Genomic DNA, 15644 nt, shown 5'->3' with positions numbered 1-15644 from the left:
ATAATTTATTGAACAAAGAATTGAAATTAATTTCCACACACCTGTTCTAACATTATCTCTTCTCCCTAGGAATAGGTGACTGCACAATCAGTATAAAAATGAATTAATGACAAAAGAAACTATATTTTACACATTATGTGTGCGTTTGTATAAAATATGAATACAATGGGATGTGGATTTCATCGTGTTATATAAAAGGAGCTGTGTATAACCTGAACATGACTTTATCATAACATTAGTATTCCCCTACATCTTGTTGAGGGTTTTTTTATGCTTCGTATTGATATATCAGAAGGTGTTGTAGGCTGCTGACTTTTCTACAGAATTAATCTTAACTTTGATCCCTTTTATCACACTGTGCAGGAGTTCTGAAGAGAGCTAGTGGGGAGCTTTTAATAGGAGAAACTAGAGCAAATGAAATCAGTGTGCTTCCTGAACAGTTACTTCAGGTAGAAGAGGTAAGTATGAAAAGAGTCTTACACTTTGTAGGGGATTTTCTTTTGTCTGTGTCTCCAGCGTAGTCTGTTACCATCTTCATTATAAACACCTATTGCCATAGTTTCATTATTTAGCTGCTATAATTAATTAATTTTAGGTACAAAGTCTCAGTTAAGATAAAATAAATTCTTAAGGCACTCATAGAGAAATTGTTGTTTAAGATTTAATAAAAGAATGGATTTAACTTCAGAAGTAGAAGATGCCTTATAACAAAACACTAAAAAAATGCTAAAATATGATAGCTTTCTTCAGTATTAAACATATTCTTGAATACAGCAGAACCTTAAAAAAAACTATCAAGTTCTTAGTATTTGATCATAATGAAGCTTCTGTAGCAATAAGTACTCATTCAATGTCCAGTTTCTTTGATACCAACAAACTACCATGTACTAACCATCACTTTGTAGAACATGTACAAGTTTTAGTCTGGCTTCCATTCACTTTTAAACAGATTTTTATTGTTGAGTTTGCGGGGCTTAAATGCTTTTAAGAAGCCTGATATTTCACAACAGTGGAATTTCATTTCCTAAAGGCTCCATTTTAATGCTGAAATGACTTTTTAAAATGTGCTTTAAATCAGTTTATAAAACTAATGTTTCTATATCTTGTAGATTGCAAAGAACAGTATTTTGAGAAGATTGAGCTTTACTTGACTCAAGATAAAAAAAAGAAAAAAAAGGGAGTGCAAAAATGGGTGTCAGTGGGGGCTTTCTCTGTGCTCACTGGAGTTAAGTGTTAGAGGTGGGGAGAGGGAAAGAACGAGGAGGCAACTTCTAAACTGGAGTAAGCTGGAAGGGCTTTGGGGCCCTTCATTGCCTTCCAATTTAGTGTTATAGCTGCAACTTGTTAGGCATCCTTATTTTCTTCTACTCTGCCCTCATGGTGAGGATCTTTACGTCTTAACGTCATTAAAATATTTCTCTTGCAGTGGTGCAGTTCTCAATTGGCCACTTCTGGCGAGGTTTAAATCTGCTGTATGTCATACAAGCAATGTAAAGCAAGATTAGTGGAAAAGTAGTGACATCCTGCCGTGTCTTCTTCTCTCAACTGTTATGCTTCAGATGATAACTTTAGAAATCTCTGTTTTGGAAGACAGGGAGCTGGTGAAACTGTAGCAAAGGCCAGCCTTGGCTGAAAACTAGAAATCTCTATTTAAACACTTTAGTCTTTGCTAAATTCAGTTCTAGAGAAATGCAATGCAGTGTGGCTGTGTTAAAACCAGGTTCTCTAAATGTTTCCATTGATATTCATGGTTAGTAGCTTCCAGGTTTTACCTCATGGCGAAAATTATTAAAGGGTATCAATTCCTGGATTACTTGTTAAACTGTTGAAAATGGTTGTAAATGTATTTGACTTTGTTATATAGATTCCATTAAAGATTATAAATAATGTAAAGAAGGAGCATGACTTTAAAAAACAGTTTTGGTTTATTAATTCTTAATTATTTCTTTAAAAATTGTTGACAAATTTAATATTGTTATGCATGTTCATTTTTGTTAATTGTATATACCACTTTTAATGTGATTTCAAGGCTAGCAGACTACATTTTAGGTTAATAAAATTAATTTTAAAAGGTGATATTGCCCTTTAATTTAATTATGGATGTTTGTATAACTTTCAGACAGTAACAACACTTTAATGAATTTGGGTTGATTTAGTATAAATATGTATTTCAGCCTGTTTTGTTGAATTTTGGCTGGAGAAACGCGTTTAAAGACCTGTCTTCTTCTGTGGCTCATTGTATAACAATAGCAATTGAGGATTTTTCAACAAAAATTCTTCAACATGAGCAGAAGGAAGAGTTTTCAGCTGCAGGCTACGCAATGAGTCTTGTAAACAACCAGCAAATGAAGGAGTCCTGCAGAGCAGTCCAACAGGAGGAGCAACCAAAACGAATTGCTAAGGCAGGTATCAAAAGATCTGAAGTTTGAGGGTAGACAGAATGCCAAGGCTGTTTGCGTCTACACTTTGAAGTACTTACAGTACCATTAATATTCTATATCTTATATAAATGGAATTAAGAAGAAAGTGAGAGGCATTACAATATGAGGCTGAACAGAGCTTTATACAATAGCCCATAGTCTGTGCTTGAAAGAATTAACTTTCAAACTTTGCTGGCGTTATTTTTTTCATCCAAAAACTTCTAAAACATTCTGCTTAGTATCTGCTCAGTTACCAAGTGTTTCGATGGGAAAATGCTGAAAGCTTTGAAGCATAGATATAAAGGGATTTCCTGTATTCATATCCTTAGACATGCCATTTAACTAATTAGCATAACCAATAATATGGCCAAATTAGAGTTCTTTGATTTGGCTGAAAGGTCACTTATGGTGATTAATTAAATAGTTTTTCTAAGGAAATATATGTTTGAAAGGTTTTTTTTGTTTAGTAAGCTTTGCAACTGTTCTAGCAAATTTCAAATGCTACAAATGACTCTGCTTAAAATAACACATAAGCTTTGGTGAGATTATTTTAGGAAGATTGATATATGAATTTATGAGGAGATGACAAGTTTGTTTTCAAATTCAGAATTAAGAAATGTGTTTGTATATTTTTCAAAATAAATTAGTTTAGAAAATTATCTTTGTTTAGCAGGAATTAGCCTTGTGTTTTGAATGTACATCTAATGAAACCATAAATAAGATGAAGGCATTACTAGCATAAGATGTCTTTATTTTTTCCCCAATATATATTACACAGTTTTAAAGCAAGAAGGAATGAAATAATAATTCATTTACTGTAGATAAATGTTTCTCCACTGTGTAACAGAATGAAATGTTGGTGAAACCGATTTAATATTTTTATGTTTTAGACCAATTTCATTATTCAAGAGTCTGACCCTAGTGAGTATAAATTAAACAGTGGTGTCAGAGTACGAATAACCTGATGCCACGTTTATTTCTCTCAGTTTTGTTCTGACATCATGGAAGAACTTGACACATTGCTTCCATTGGCTCTGGCATGCAGAGATGATTCTCTTCAGGAAATTAGAGCAAACTTTGTAGAGGCCTGCAGCAAAGTGGCAACAGCTGTCCTGGCAAGACTGGAGGAGAAAAGCAAAGACGTTCCCTCCAAGGCTCCCCTGCAAGACTTGTATGCTGCCCTTTCCACAGCCATATACGTCTTTCAGCATTTTACAATGTATAGCAATTTAATGAGAGAAACGAGCAAAAAGTGAGTCCCTTTTACTTATAATGATTTAATTCAGGCATAAATAATACAGAACTTCATTCCATTTTGGTGATACAGCATGGTTGTAGTTTTCCAAATTGCATCATATTTTTTAGTGTATGCACTGCATGTACTATTTATGGAAAGACCTGAATCAAAGCTATTGGTAACCTAAAGGAGCCATTACAAACCAAATTATTTATATACAAGATCTGCATTTGATTTGCAGATCAATATTTTTTCTTTATTAAGCTTGAGTAAATAATCCAGTGAATGTACTCTGCTCTCGTACGAACAGAGCACTAAGGTCTTAATTTCCTTTTCTGACCTTTGCAATAGATGAATTTTCATAAAATCTGATTTAGCACATAGCGGACAGTATAAATATACACTCCTGCACTTTTTACTTACATTGTCTGTATTCAGAAATGTGAACAAATACATCCAATGTAGCTTTAGAATATATTTTTCATTGCATGCAGAATAAAAATTAGAGAAGGTGGAAAGTAGTAGTGTAAAGGCTAAGACTGCATTTGGCTGGGCGGACAATATAACTACACTTGCTCTGCTTTCAGGAGGTTTTGACTTAAATTACTAGGAATCTCTTTGTTAGCCCATGTGTTTCTGTACATGTATTATTTGCAAGTAGAAGCTCGGCCTTTTGGGAAGGACACCTTTACTAGCACAATTTTCAGGGACTGTGTGGTTCGTAACGAGTTGTTAAGCTACCTTCCCTCTGATGTTTTACTCCCTCCTGCATGAAGTGCATCTTTGTCAATGGCAAGGCTGAGCCAAAATCCTGCTTCAGCAATTCTACTCGGGTATTATGAAAGAATTTTAGTTTAAATACCTACAGAAATAAACTCTGGACTCTCTGTGTTTTCTTTATCACACTCAATGCTGATGCAGTTATGCTTCAACTTAGAGCCTCCCAATAACTGAATGACAAATGTATTTTTATGTCAGAAAATAGGGTGAAGTGCAGCTATATTTAAAGAAGTCATGAAACGAAGACCAGATATTTTTCAAAAGTGAATGCTAGGTTCAGACTCAGGGACCGAGAGGAAATGAATGATTGATACCTAATAACCAAGACCATTTGCAGTACTGGGGATTGTTACCTCCTACTGCATAGCCTTTCAGTCTTTGCCTCTTTGATCACTCTCTGAACAGGCCCCTGTTCCAACTGACTGTCCAACAATATCAGGAATTCATCAGCGTTCTCCAGTTTCAAGTTACGAACTACTGCGTCAGAGTTTGTGCTACAAGCATTTTACAGGATGCTGAGAGCCACCACTGGGATGACTACAAAGCTTTTTATGAGGTGTGAGGTTAAGTTTACTGTACCTCCCTTTACAAAATGTGTTTTACTGTCTGCCAGCTCTCTGACTAATTAGAAGCATAAGATCAGCATTATTTTTACATAAAGATTATTGGAATTTACTGGTTTGAGATGTCTATTATTGCAGGCAAATGTCTCTGTAGAAATGATGTAGGAAAGCATAGTCATTTAAAGATGAGACAAATCATTACTGTGGAGTGTTTGTGTCATTTGCTTAATAAAATGTTGTGTGTCAACTTCAAGGTATTTAGTAGAACTCAGTAAAAAAGACACCACTAGTTTAACCCTCCTTCTTACAGGAAGTGTGACATACAAAAATGAAAGACAGCTGTTATTCTCCTGGAAATTTTCAATCTGATTCTTCAGTTTTTATTTTCAGTTGGTTCCCCTTTCTAACATTTGTGAGCTAAGGATGTAACAAAGAAAAATGGTCAATATAGTTACCTTCAGCATTTAACAGTATATTTCTACAATATCTGGTGCCATTTCACCTGCATTTTGAAGTCACAGATTGGCTCTTCAGATATAATCCTAATGATTCTGTGAAAAAAACTCAGAGGATAAAGTGAATTATGACAGTTAATCGAGGCTTTTTTCTTCATCCTAGTTAGATACAGACGTAGACAGAAATATATTGTTAGGATTTATTTTCACTTAATTTCATAATGAAGTGAAATTATTATTAGTTTTTTATCGGTAATAACTGAGATCAAAGTCCTGCCCTTTCTTCTATCATCTGCCATGTGAGAGAATTAGGGTGGTTTTGTTAAGCATTTTCTGCAATTCTTGCATGAGAGAAAGATGTAATATAAAGAGCAGGTGAGTCAGTGACAAAAATCTGTACTGGACAAGTGATTCAGACCTTAACATGAGTAATCTGTCAAGACGCCCATCCCTCAAAGACAAGTAAATAAGCATTTCACTTTTATTTGAATGTGAGCCCTGATGTCCTGGGTTGATAAGAAAGTAAGAAATGCAGTGTTTTTTTGCCAACTGATAAATCATTATGTGAATTTCACTGTCTGTAGTCCACGTGGTGCTATATCCTGTTTATTGCTGACTCAGGAACTGTTCACCATGGAGGAAACCTATCTGTCACAAGAAGAGTATGGATTAGCTAATCAGTTTTATCACTGCTGATCAGAACTGATGTGTATAGGCGTAAAGGAAGGGGTGAATAAAACTGGTATCTCAGTTGTCTATGCTTGCAGGACTTGAGGTGGGAAGTATATAATTTTATGTCATCGCTCTACTAATCATCTAAGGATGGACCGTAGTCTGCTTGGGGTGCCTTCAGGAGGTGTGATGTTGAGCGTCTGCTACTTCCGTTGAGCTCTCTTAAGTCATCCCAGATCGAAGAGGTTGGCTTAAGACCCATTGCCTGTTACAGAGGCATCTGAAACTTGTAGCAGTAAGAGATGAATCCCTCAGAGGTCTAAGCTCTGCAGGAATTGTGAAGCTGTGTCTCTGTCCCGGTTTGAGCTAAACAAAACCAATTCTGTTCAGTGATTTTTACTTTCCAGCTCAGTCTTTTCTAAGAGCCTGCACTTTCTGAAGTTGGCAGATTGATTGTGCAGTGTGTGCTGCTAGTAGAAACACCTGATTTTTGCAGTTACTGCCTGGGACGGGGATGCAGACAGGCTCTTGCTGATACTTATTCTTGCAGTGCCCAAGGTCACTGCTTGTTCCTGTGTGCCACGCTGGGGGTGCCAGGTAGTGAGAGGGGTCACAAGGAAGTAAAAGTTTGCACCTCCAGGGGGTAATAGACAGGACAGGTGACCAACGAGAGTATTCCATCCCATATACATCATATTCGGGATAAATTGAGTGATCACAAGAGTTTAGGCCTCTTTCCTCAATGGCCAGCATCCAAGTCTCCTGCTTTTGATCCAGATCCAGAGTTCCCAAATCCAGCTCCCATATCCAGCTCCCGCCACCGTTGAGCTTGGGGCTGCCCTAGTGCCTCCTGCTCTGCAGCATCAGTGGGGATTGATATCATGAGGGGTTCGAGTTTGATATCAGACTTATATATAGTTGTATATAGTTCTTTATTCTTATAATTTCACTATTATTTCCATTATTGTTTCATTTCAGTTTTCTCTTCTAACCTCTAAGTCTCTGCCTCATTCTCTTTTCCTTCCCATTTTGGGGCGGGAAGAGGGGGTTAGAGAGTGTCTGTCCACATTTTATTGGCTGGCCCAGCTCTAAGCCACAACAGATTTATTGGCGCCATGTTGGGTGCCAAAAATAAAGAACAAGTATATATAAGTCTGATATTGAACCCAACTCCCTCAATATTGATATTGCTTCATAACAAACTAAATGGCAGTCCTACATTTCAGGGATCACATGAAGTTACTTGCTTCTTTTTCCCCAATAATGTAGGGTATTCAAGCGGTTCTAGAAATAATATGTGATAGCTTTCCTTTCCATTCCCCACTAATGACACATTGGCTAATAAAACTGTCTTAATAGATGTGTAAGTCATCCAGAAAGAAGATGAAACCACTGAAAGACATAGGAGGAAGGGGCAGGGAACAATGCCTGTGTTTGATTACACAGAGATGCAGTTTATCTGTTTGTTTATATGGTAGTAACATCTGAGGAGGACAAGATTGATAGCAAATGGTTATTACATCCTATAAAAGAATTTTCTATGTTGTTAAAATAAGAAAATTTTAAAATATTTTTGGACTTACATAACCAATTTCAGTACCTGCTCACCCGTGCTCCCTCTGATGTGCGCCTAATCCAACAACAATAACCAGAATTAAAAGGAAAGCCAAAAAACCCAGTTAAGATTAGAGAATAAATACGGAAGCTATAATCACTGTGAGATCACAGCAAGTTCTGAATACCTTTTGGGAAACTGAAGCAGGGGTTTTGTGAAACACAAGGAGAGAAGTTGTGAATTTATGGTTGTGATATGAGCTGTGGCCCTGCAGTGCGGTTCCTGTTCGACACTCAGGGTTGGAGGTGCCAGGGAGCAAAACTCCCTGGGTTGGAGATCTTGCTGGTGGAGCACCCTGAGCACCCACCCTGCTCCTCGGCCAGCTCCCCAGTGGAGAATTTAGTGGCTCAGACATCTGCTGTAGCTTTGGCAACTTACGTTTTCTAATAGTCAAAGAATAAAGAATTGTCTGTTCAAAGATAATATTGAGTGGCTTATGTAATAAAGCCCAGCTGCTTGCTTCCTGATATATAAGCTAAATAAAAGCTCACATCTGTTTGTATTCTACAAAGGCTGCAAAAAATAGCAGATGTTTACCAGTAGAATTGTCTAGAAATGGCAACAAATAGGAAAACAGGTCAGAAAATGAGGATGAATCTCATTTAAATCTTCGGTGAAACTTACTTCTGCAGTGGAGATACAGTGTTGGAAAACGGGTGTTGTCATTATTATTATTCAATTTACTGCTTTAGATTAAATAAAGCAGAGAAAATGAAGCAATTTTTGTTTACAGTTACATAGCAGAAAGTAAAGTTCACCAGCATTCAATTACTTTAAAAAATAAATACCCTGTGTTAGAAAGTCCATTTAAAATTGTATTTCTGGTTGTTAAGTCTGCATGGTGTTTACAAGTGTTTTAAATTATTTTTGTAAATTAAAAATATGACCAAAGTAGTTTATCTTTCATTAGGCATTCAAACTAATTAATTTATGACCAGTAAGTTTATTCTGTAACATTTTAAGTGTTTTTGCAAAGGAAGGGAAATATTATTAAAGTGTCTGTAAGACAGAGTTAGAGGTGTATATCTGAATAAGTTCCACTGAACCTCAAGAGTAGTCAGGGTAACACATCTAAGAAATCCTGACTTATAGGTATGTATTTACTTTCAAGTGATGCAGGGTTTGAGGTTATGTTACGACTTGAGTTCTGAAGTAAACTTGTACTTTCTTAGGATGATGCTTAATTAATCATGCAATAATATTGCAATTTTATTTAGTGTAAGAAAAATAAGAAATTACTTTAATATGAACATTGTTTTATTATATCCAGTTTTGGTCAATATAAGACAATCCTACCTGTGTGGAAACTTTGTCAAGTGCTTGATTGTTCAAAATACCAGAGTGAATGTTTTTAGTTTCCTTGTTGAAATGTGCTTTAAAAAGTTACAAGATGTCCATGGTTATGTACAAAGAAAATTGACATATAGTTTTCCTTCAGAACTTACCTCTGTTACATTTTTCTTTTCTACGTCAGTGAAATTTGGAAAATTTGACATCTTAATGATTTGGTTTTCTTTTTTTTTTTTTTCTAAATGAGATTTTAGAGATGCCTGGGCCAGTCATAAGTTTAATGGCTAGAGCAGTGGTCAGAAGTTTCATAATTTTTTTTCTTTGTCGTAATTTACCATACAGCTCATATGTCATAGCAGAGAAATACAGAATAATGACAACTTCCAGTAATCTCCTAATGTGGTATGTTTAAAAAGAAGGCAGTTTATTTTTGCTTATTAATATTAGAGAATGCCTATCCAACTCTTAAAGTGTTCTAAAAATCATAGGGTTGTCTTGTATTTCTGATAATGCTGAAATATCAACAAATTCTTGTCGTGGGTTAGGGCTGGGCTGGCTTCTAACACGGACAGACGCTCTCTAACCCCTTCTTCCCCCCCCAAAATGGGAAGGAAAAAGGAATGAGGCAGAGAGACTTTCGGGTCAGAGAAGAAAAAAAACTACAACAGCTTTAATGAAACAATAATAATAGAAAATAATAGTGGAATGATAAAAGTAAAGAACTATATACAACTATAGATAATAGCCCGATATCAACCCCGACTCCCTCCCCTGATATCAATCACCACTGATGCTGTAGAGCAGGAGGCACTGGGGCAGCCCCAGGCTCAGCGGCGGCGGGAGCTGGATTCGGGAACTCAGGATCTGGATCAAAAGCAGGAGGTCAGATGGAGTCATCCCTGGACACCGGCCATTGCAGAAGAGGCAGAAACTCTCGTGATCACTCAATTTGTACTAAATATGACATATATGGGAGGGAATACTCTCGCTGATCACCTGTCCTGTCTCTTACCCCCCGGAGGTGCAACCTTTTACTTCTTTGTGACCCCCCTTTACTAACCGGCACCCCCAGCGTGGCACACAAGAGCCAGAAGTGGCCTTGGCCACTACAGGGGCAAGTATAAACAAGAGCCTGTCTGCATCCCAGTCCCAGGCAGTGACTGCAAACACCAGGTGTTATCACTGCTGGTAGCACACACTGTCTGCAAAAACATGCTGCTGACTTCAGAAAGTGCAGCCTCTAAAAAGAGACCAAACTGGAAAGTAAAAATCACTAAACAGGACTGGGTTTTAGCTCAAACCCAGGACAATTCTTTAAATAGTTCTCAACTCCATTTGAATGTGGGCATTGAAGATTCAAGTCTTTCTTCAGATACTTCATCATAATGCTATTTTCTTAACAGTTATTAGTTGAAACATTTAAATGTGAGTTGACTATGTACTTCTCAGAGACATTATGGATTCACTACTGTTATTTTGACAGCTCTGTATTTGTGTCTTACTGGAGTGGTTCTGTATATGCAATAAAATATTAGTATTTCTATGATTCCTTCATAGAAATTGTTTTGTTTCAAAAAGTTATCATTGTAAGATGAACAAAATTCTGGACATCTCTTGCTATTAATTTTCCCAGCTGTTTGGTGTTTTTTCTGTTATTATATATCCACTATACATAACCAGAATTTCATAATCACAGTTATATGTGACAATTACAAATCTGGGGGAATACGTACGCTGAAGTAATTTAAATAATTATTTTCTTTTGAGGACAAAGAAACTTTTATGTTAAATTTGTCTAACTATTCTAGTGAGTGCAGAATACTTTGTATGTTTTAAAAACAGACTTGTAATGCTACGGGGTTTGAAAATAAGTTAATTAATATAAGAGGCCAAATGCTGTGGTTTGGTTTTGTGGCAGAACTCTAGATTTGTAAATGAAACGAAACATGTGTTTCCTTCCTCATAAAGATGTTTCACATCTTGTCAAGGACCGTATTTTGGTTATCATCTGCTTGAAACTCTTCAGTTATTTCCTTTCAGAGTGTATTAATTAAGCATGCAGGAACTAAATTGACATTTTGGAGGTGTGTTTATGTTATTTAATGTGCGATGGTTTTGCTAGGGGGAAAGATGCTCATTCTCAGTCCAGATGTGGCATTACTTCTGCTGTGGTCTTCATCATGATCTATGGACTATTCTCCCACCAAAGACAGCCCAGGAGATCCTTACAGATGTTCTAGAGCAATTTTTGGCTGTGCTGTCCTCCAGATATTGTCAGGCCTGCCCCAGTTACAAGAGAACACCACAGATCAGGTAATGTTTATATAATTAATGCACGATTTTAATGGATAAAATAATTAAATCTTAGTTTTCTCTTACGCCCTGCTTTCATTCAAAATTACATATTAAGGAACAAGGAAGAGGGGACAGACACAGTTTATGTATTCTTATGTCAATTTTAATTCAATATATGTTGTATATTTAAGTACATGCGCAGAATCAAAGTCGTCTTTTGAACTCTTGGTGTAATTGTTCCATAAACTACTTGATTGGTTTGAAAGCCTCATGGTGGACATTGCATTGAGGAGTGATGACACAACGAAAAATTTCGGCAGAATTGGCAGCATCAAGATTAGAAATCAAGCCATTCATTCATGAAGAAAACTCAATGTGTTCCAACAGAATTCAGGTTTTCTTAGGGCTTTTAAAATGAGAGAGCTACAAGGTCACCCCAGAAGATTTGCCAGAATCAACCCAGTGGTGCAGAAGGAGAAAGAAGAAAGATGCTATTCCTTCTCCTGCATTTTAAGAAATATACGCCTGAAAGTTCTTGTTGGGATTCTTAACATTTTGCCAGAGGGGATAAATTCTTTAAGAAATTGTCTATCTGATGTCTCCAGGTAGAAGCTTACCGTAACACTGGTGTTCCTCTTTCTATCCAATGTCTTGTTTGATGACCTTAAAGGTCTTTTCCAACATAAACAATTCTACGATTCTCTGGTGGCCACTCAAGTTAAAAACTTAGGAGTGTGTTATTTGTAGCAGGTGGGAGACGCTCAGCATGGATATGTTCTGTGTGAGCTAAGAGTTATATGCTCTCATCATCAGTTTCATTATGAAAACGTGCAGAGTCATGGAATCTTAAGTAACCTGCACAAATTCATATTCTTGAAATAAGTGGGAAAACACTTATTTTATTCTAGGTATCAAAATACTTATTTTGTGTGTTCTATTCCTGAAGTGGTTTACCATGGTTGGGCCCGTCTGTATATCTTTAGGTACAGAGAGATTTCCTGAAAAATTCCTGGAAAAGAAAATACCCTGAAATATGAAGAATATGATTTGATACACACTTTCTTCATAATATGGTAATTTGGGAGGGTGTCTTTTCTCCCAACGGTCCTGGAAATATTAGAGATCAGTATATGCAGTATGGAAAAATGTCTGTTCATGTGCGTTTGCCTTGATTTTCCAAACAATAACTTAATACTCGAAAATACAGATGATAACATATGCATCCATTGGCTTTTAGACATTTACATACTTTTTTTTCAGTCAATCTTCATGCCTGCCATGTATTTTGTGTTATCCACCTGTTTCCTGTCTGTTGCATGTTAGCTTAGTGTTGGGAGGTTATGTTGTTGCAGTTTGAGTTCTTGCTGTGATTTAGGCCAATGACGCCCTGGTGCTCTGCCAGCCAATGTCAACAGAGAATCGATCACTGATCACAGCATAATATGTTCCTTGGCAGTTAAAGTTTTGCAAATTGAAGATTTAGTCCACTGGTCATTACTTTTCTACCACAGCAGTATTTCAAAATAGTATGTACATTCTAATTGTACTTTATCATAAGGAAAACTGAATTTAATTTTATTTAGTTATAATTTAGAAGGTAAGATGTCCTTGTCTAGTGACATTGTCCTTTGGAAGAGGAAATTTCATTTTTTTAAGTCTTTTGATAAGTTTTGGTAACTACTTTTTGGTGAAAGCACTGAATTTCTACAATGTAATGAGTTCAGAATTCCTAAACTATTGACAGAAGATTAAATTTGAATTCTATGCTATGATATAGATGTTTTATGTTGTTATAGGAAACCTCTATCTGACTGAAATTTACCACTATCCTGATGTCCTAAGTAATGTTATTTTCACTTTCTTTTTCCACTACAGTATTGATATTGCAGCAATATTGATGTCCACTGAAGATCTGCTCTGGTCAGTTTGCAGCTCTGTACAAGAGTTCCTGAATCCACATGAGGACAGAAATCTAAAGATCTATAAAATACATAGCCACTGTAACAGCCTGCTCTCTGTAGTGGCTATTTTGACTTCACCACTGAAGAATTTATATGAGTGAGTATGAAAGAATCATTCAGTTTGAGACAAAATTGGTTCTTGATCTTACCTGGATAGATTTAAAAGGTGAATAATTGTGTTGAAATACAAAGGCAATGCAAAGTGTTGCACATTTTGATAACCTTTGACTATTTCTGTTTGGTCTTGAACTTACCTTTATGGTCTTACCTAAAACCAAATTATATTTGCTGGAATTTCATTAGCTTTGGATCAAACTCCTATACTGCACATTTTTGTCTGATGATGACATAGACCATGATGAATGTCTGGTTTGATTTCCTCTGTAACAAAAACAGTAGAATTTAATTGGTAATTGCTGTCCCAAACTTGCAATTCACTGTTCATCTAGGACAGATTTTATTAGAAACACATTCTTATTGGTCTAAACCCATTTACCTCTATGGTACCAAGGACTTTAGTGACGTTTTCAAAGACTCAGTCACTCATACAATTGAAAAAATGTCATTTTCTTAGTAGTTCAGATTTATCTACCTTCAGCTTCCAGGTTCTTCTGTCATCCCATAATAATTCTAGAAGTACTGTAATTTGAAGATAATTTACTGAAATTATCATCTGGTTATATAACCAGTATGCTTCAACAAATAATAAATATAGTTTAAAAGAAAAGGAGTATAGAATGCCCATCTTTATAAAATTATGTCTTGACAAGCCACAGCTGTAAACCAAAGGACTTATTACTTGCACTGATATTGAGTCTGAGCCTTTCATTGCTTTTTCCTGCTAAAAATTCTGCTGTAAATTTGGTGTAAGAGGCAGTACAAAGTGAGATCACAAGTTTAAAAAACAAAACAAAACAAAACACAAAACACAAAAAGCCAAAGCCTGTTCACCTATGGTTTATTTTGTTGTTCTAAACAAGAATATTTGTCTTGGTCTGGGCTAAGCAGACCCAATTCTGCTCAGTGATTTTATTTTATAGCCCAGGTGACAGCGTGTGTGTGCAGGCAGTGCTGCTGCTGGCAGGGGTGATGCTGGTGGTGACAGTCACTGCCAAGGCTGGGGTGCCCAAAGGCTCTGGCTGGTGCCTGCTCCTGGGGTGACTGAGGCCACCCTGGGTCTCATGTAACATCTTGGGGTGCCAGGGAGGGAAAAGGTCACGAGGAAGTGAAAGGTGGCACCTGCAGGGAGGAGTGGGCAGGACAGGTGACTCTGTCTAATCTTCTGCCTTCAGTTACAGACCCTTGCTGGGTCAACTGTATTGGAGGCAGGACTGGACACTGTGATAGCTGTGACTGCTTCTGCTGTCAATTTTCACATTTCACCTTTCCTTTATGAAAGGCCTTAGAATGACAAACAAACAAATGTATAGTACATCCTGTACTTTTTAGCTACCCTAGTCTCCTCCGTAAATATGGTTTTTTTAGAGATTTATCTATACCTGGAATGATTAAAAAAAAAAACAACTAACTTCGGAACTCACCGAGTTTCTGAACAAAGTGCCAATGGAAAGAGCGAGGCAGCATATTTTGTGTTTTATGGAAAATGCTACAGAATAACAACTTGGTCAGAAATGCTACAGAATAACAAGTATATAGGTTTCATATTTAGGCATATAAATTTCCGTATTCGAATTTGCTTTTCCTGAGATCAAAAATTTGACTTGTGCAGGATGTAGCAGCTCATTTAGTTTAGTACAAAGTATTCTGCAAATCATAACCCAAATCTGGCAGCTTTGTTTAAGAAGAATACAGAAAATGTCATATTTTGTTACATAGTTACAAAAATAATAACACCAAAAAACCATTGTTAGAGAGTTGATGCATATATTTTTTTGTAAGTAAGACGGGATATTCTTTATGAACAGTGCTCACAGAACTTTTATTTTCAAAACCTGTAAGACTCCATTATCAAAACAGTTCTTTTATACTGCATGATTAGTTACAGCCAGTATTTGTCAGGTAACCTAACCCAGTGTCCAGAACTCAAAGGAAAAGCAGATTTACCAAATTAAGTTCTCAAATTACTATGTCCAGTTGGAAACACCTTCATATACTGAATTTTGTGTTGATTTCCTAGGTCTGTAATTTACTGAGCTGTGACTAGTTCATCACATTAAGAATCTATCAATGACAATTTAGAAGCTATGCATGATTTTAAAGGAATATTAATCCTTCATCAGTTCTCTTTACAATTACAGTTGTATAATCAAAATTTCCATCTGTTAGCTTGGCTCTATATCTTTCAAAACTTTGGTAAAATTAACTGGAAGTGAAATATTTTTCTTTTAAATCTATC

The 15644-nt window shown here is 36.3% G+C and overlaps 1 protein-coding gene across 1 annotated transcript in view; it reads left to right on the top strand.

The window, feature by feature from the left end:
• KIAA0825 (KIAA0825 ortholog) overlaps positions 1 to 13389 on the top strand; it is a gene marked incomplete at its 5' end in the record, with an annotated part of 50878 nt that extends 37489 nt beyond the window's left edge. The window contains 6 exons of the mRNA XM_009866996.1: positions 364 to 458; positions 2175 to 2402; positions 3407 to 3672; positions 4843 to 4993; positions 11155 to 11345; positions 13203 to 13389. Of these exons, the coding sequence (XP_009865298.1) occupies positions 364 to 458; positions 2175 to 2402; positions 3407 to 3672; positions 4843 to 4993; positions 11155 to 11345; positions 13203 to 13389 (1118 nt within the window). The remainder of the gene's footprint in view (positions 1 to 363; positions 459 to 2174; positions 2403 to 3406; positions 3673 to 4842; positions 4994 to 11154; positions 11346 to 13202) is intronic.
• Positions 13390 to 15644: the final 2255 nt, after the last annotated feature.

This window comes from Apaloderma vittatum, unplaced genomic scaffold (genome assembly GCF_000703405.1).
Source record: "Apaloderma vittatum isolate BGI_N311 unplaced genomic scaffold, ASM70340v1 scaffold4173, whole genome shotgun sequence".
In the NCBI taxonomy this organism is placed as follows: Eukaryota; Metazoa; Chordata; class Aves; order Trogoniformes; family Trogonidae; genus Apaloderma; species Apaloderma vittatum.
The sequence above is the reverse complement of the archived record's forward strand: the minus strand, read 5'-3'. Positions and strand labels throughout refer to the sequence as shown.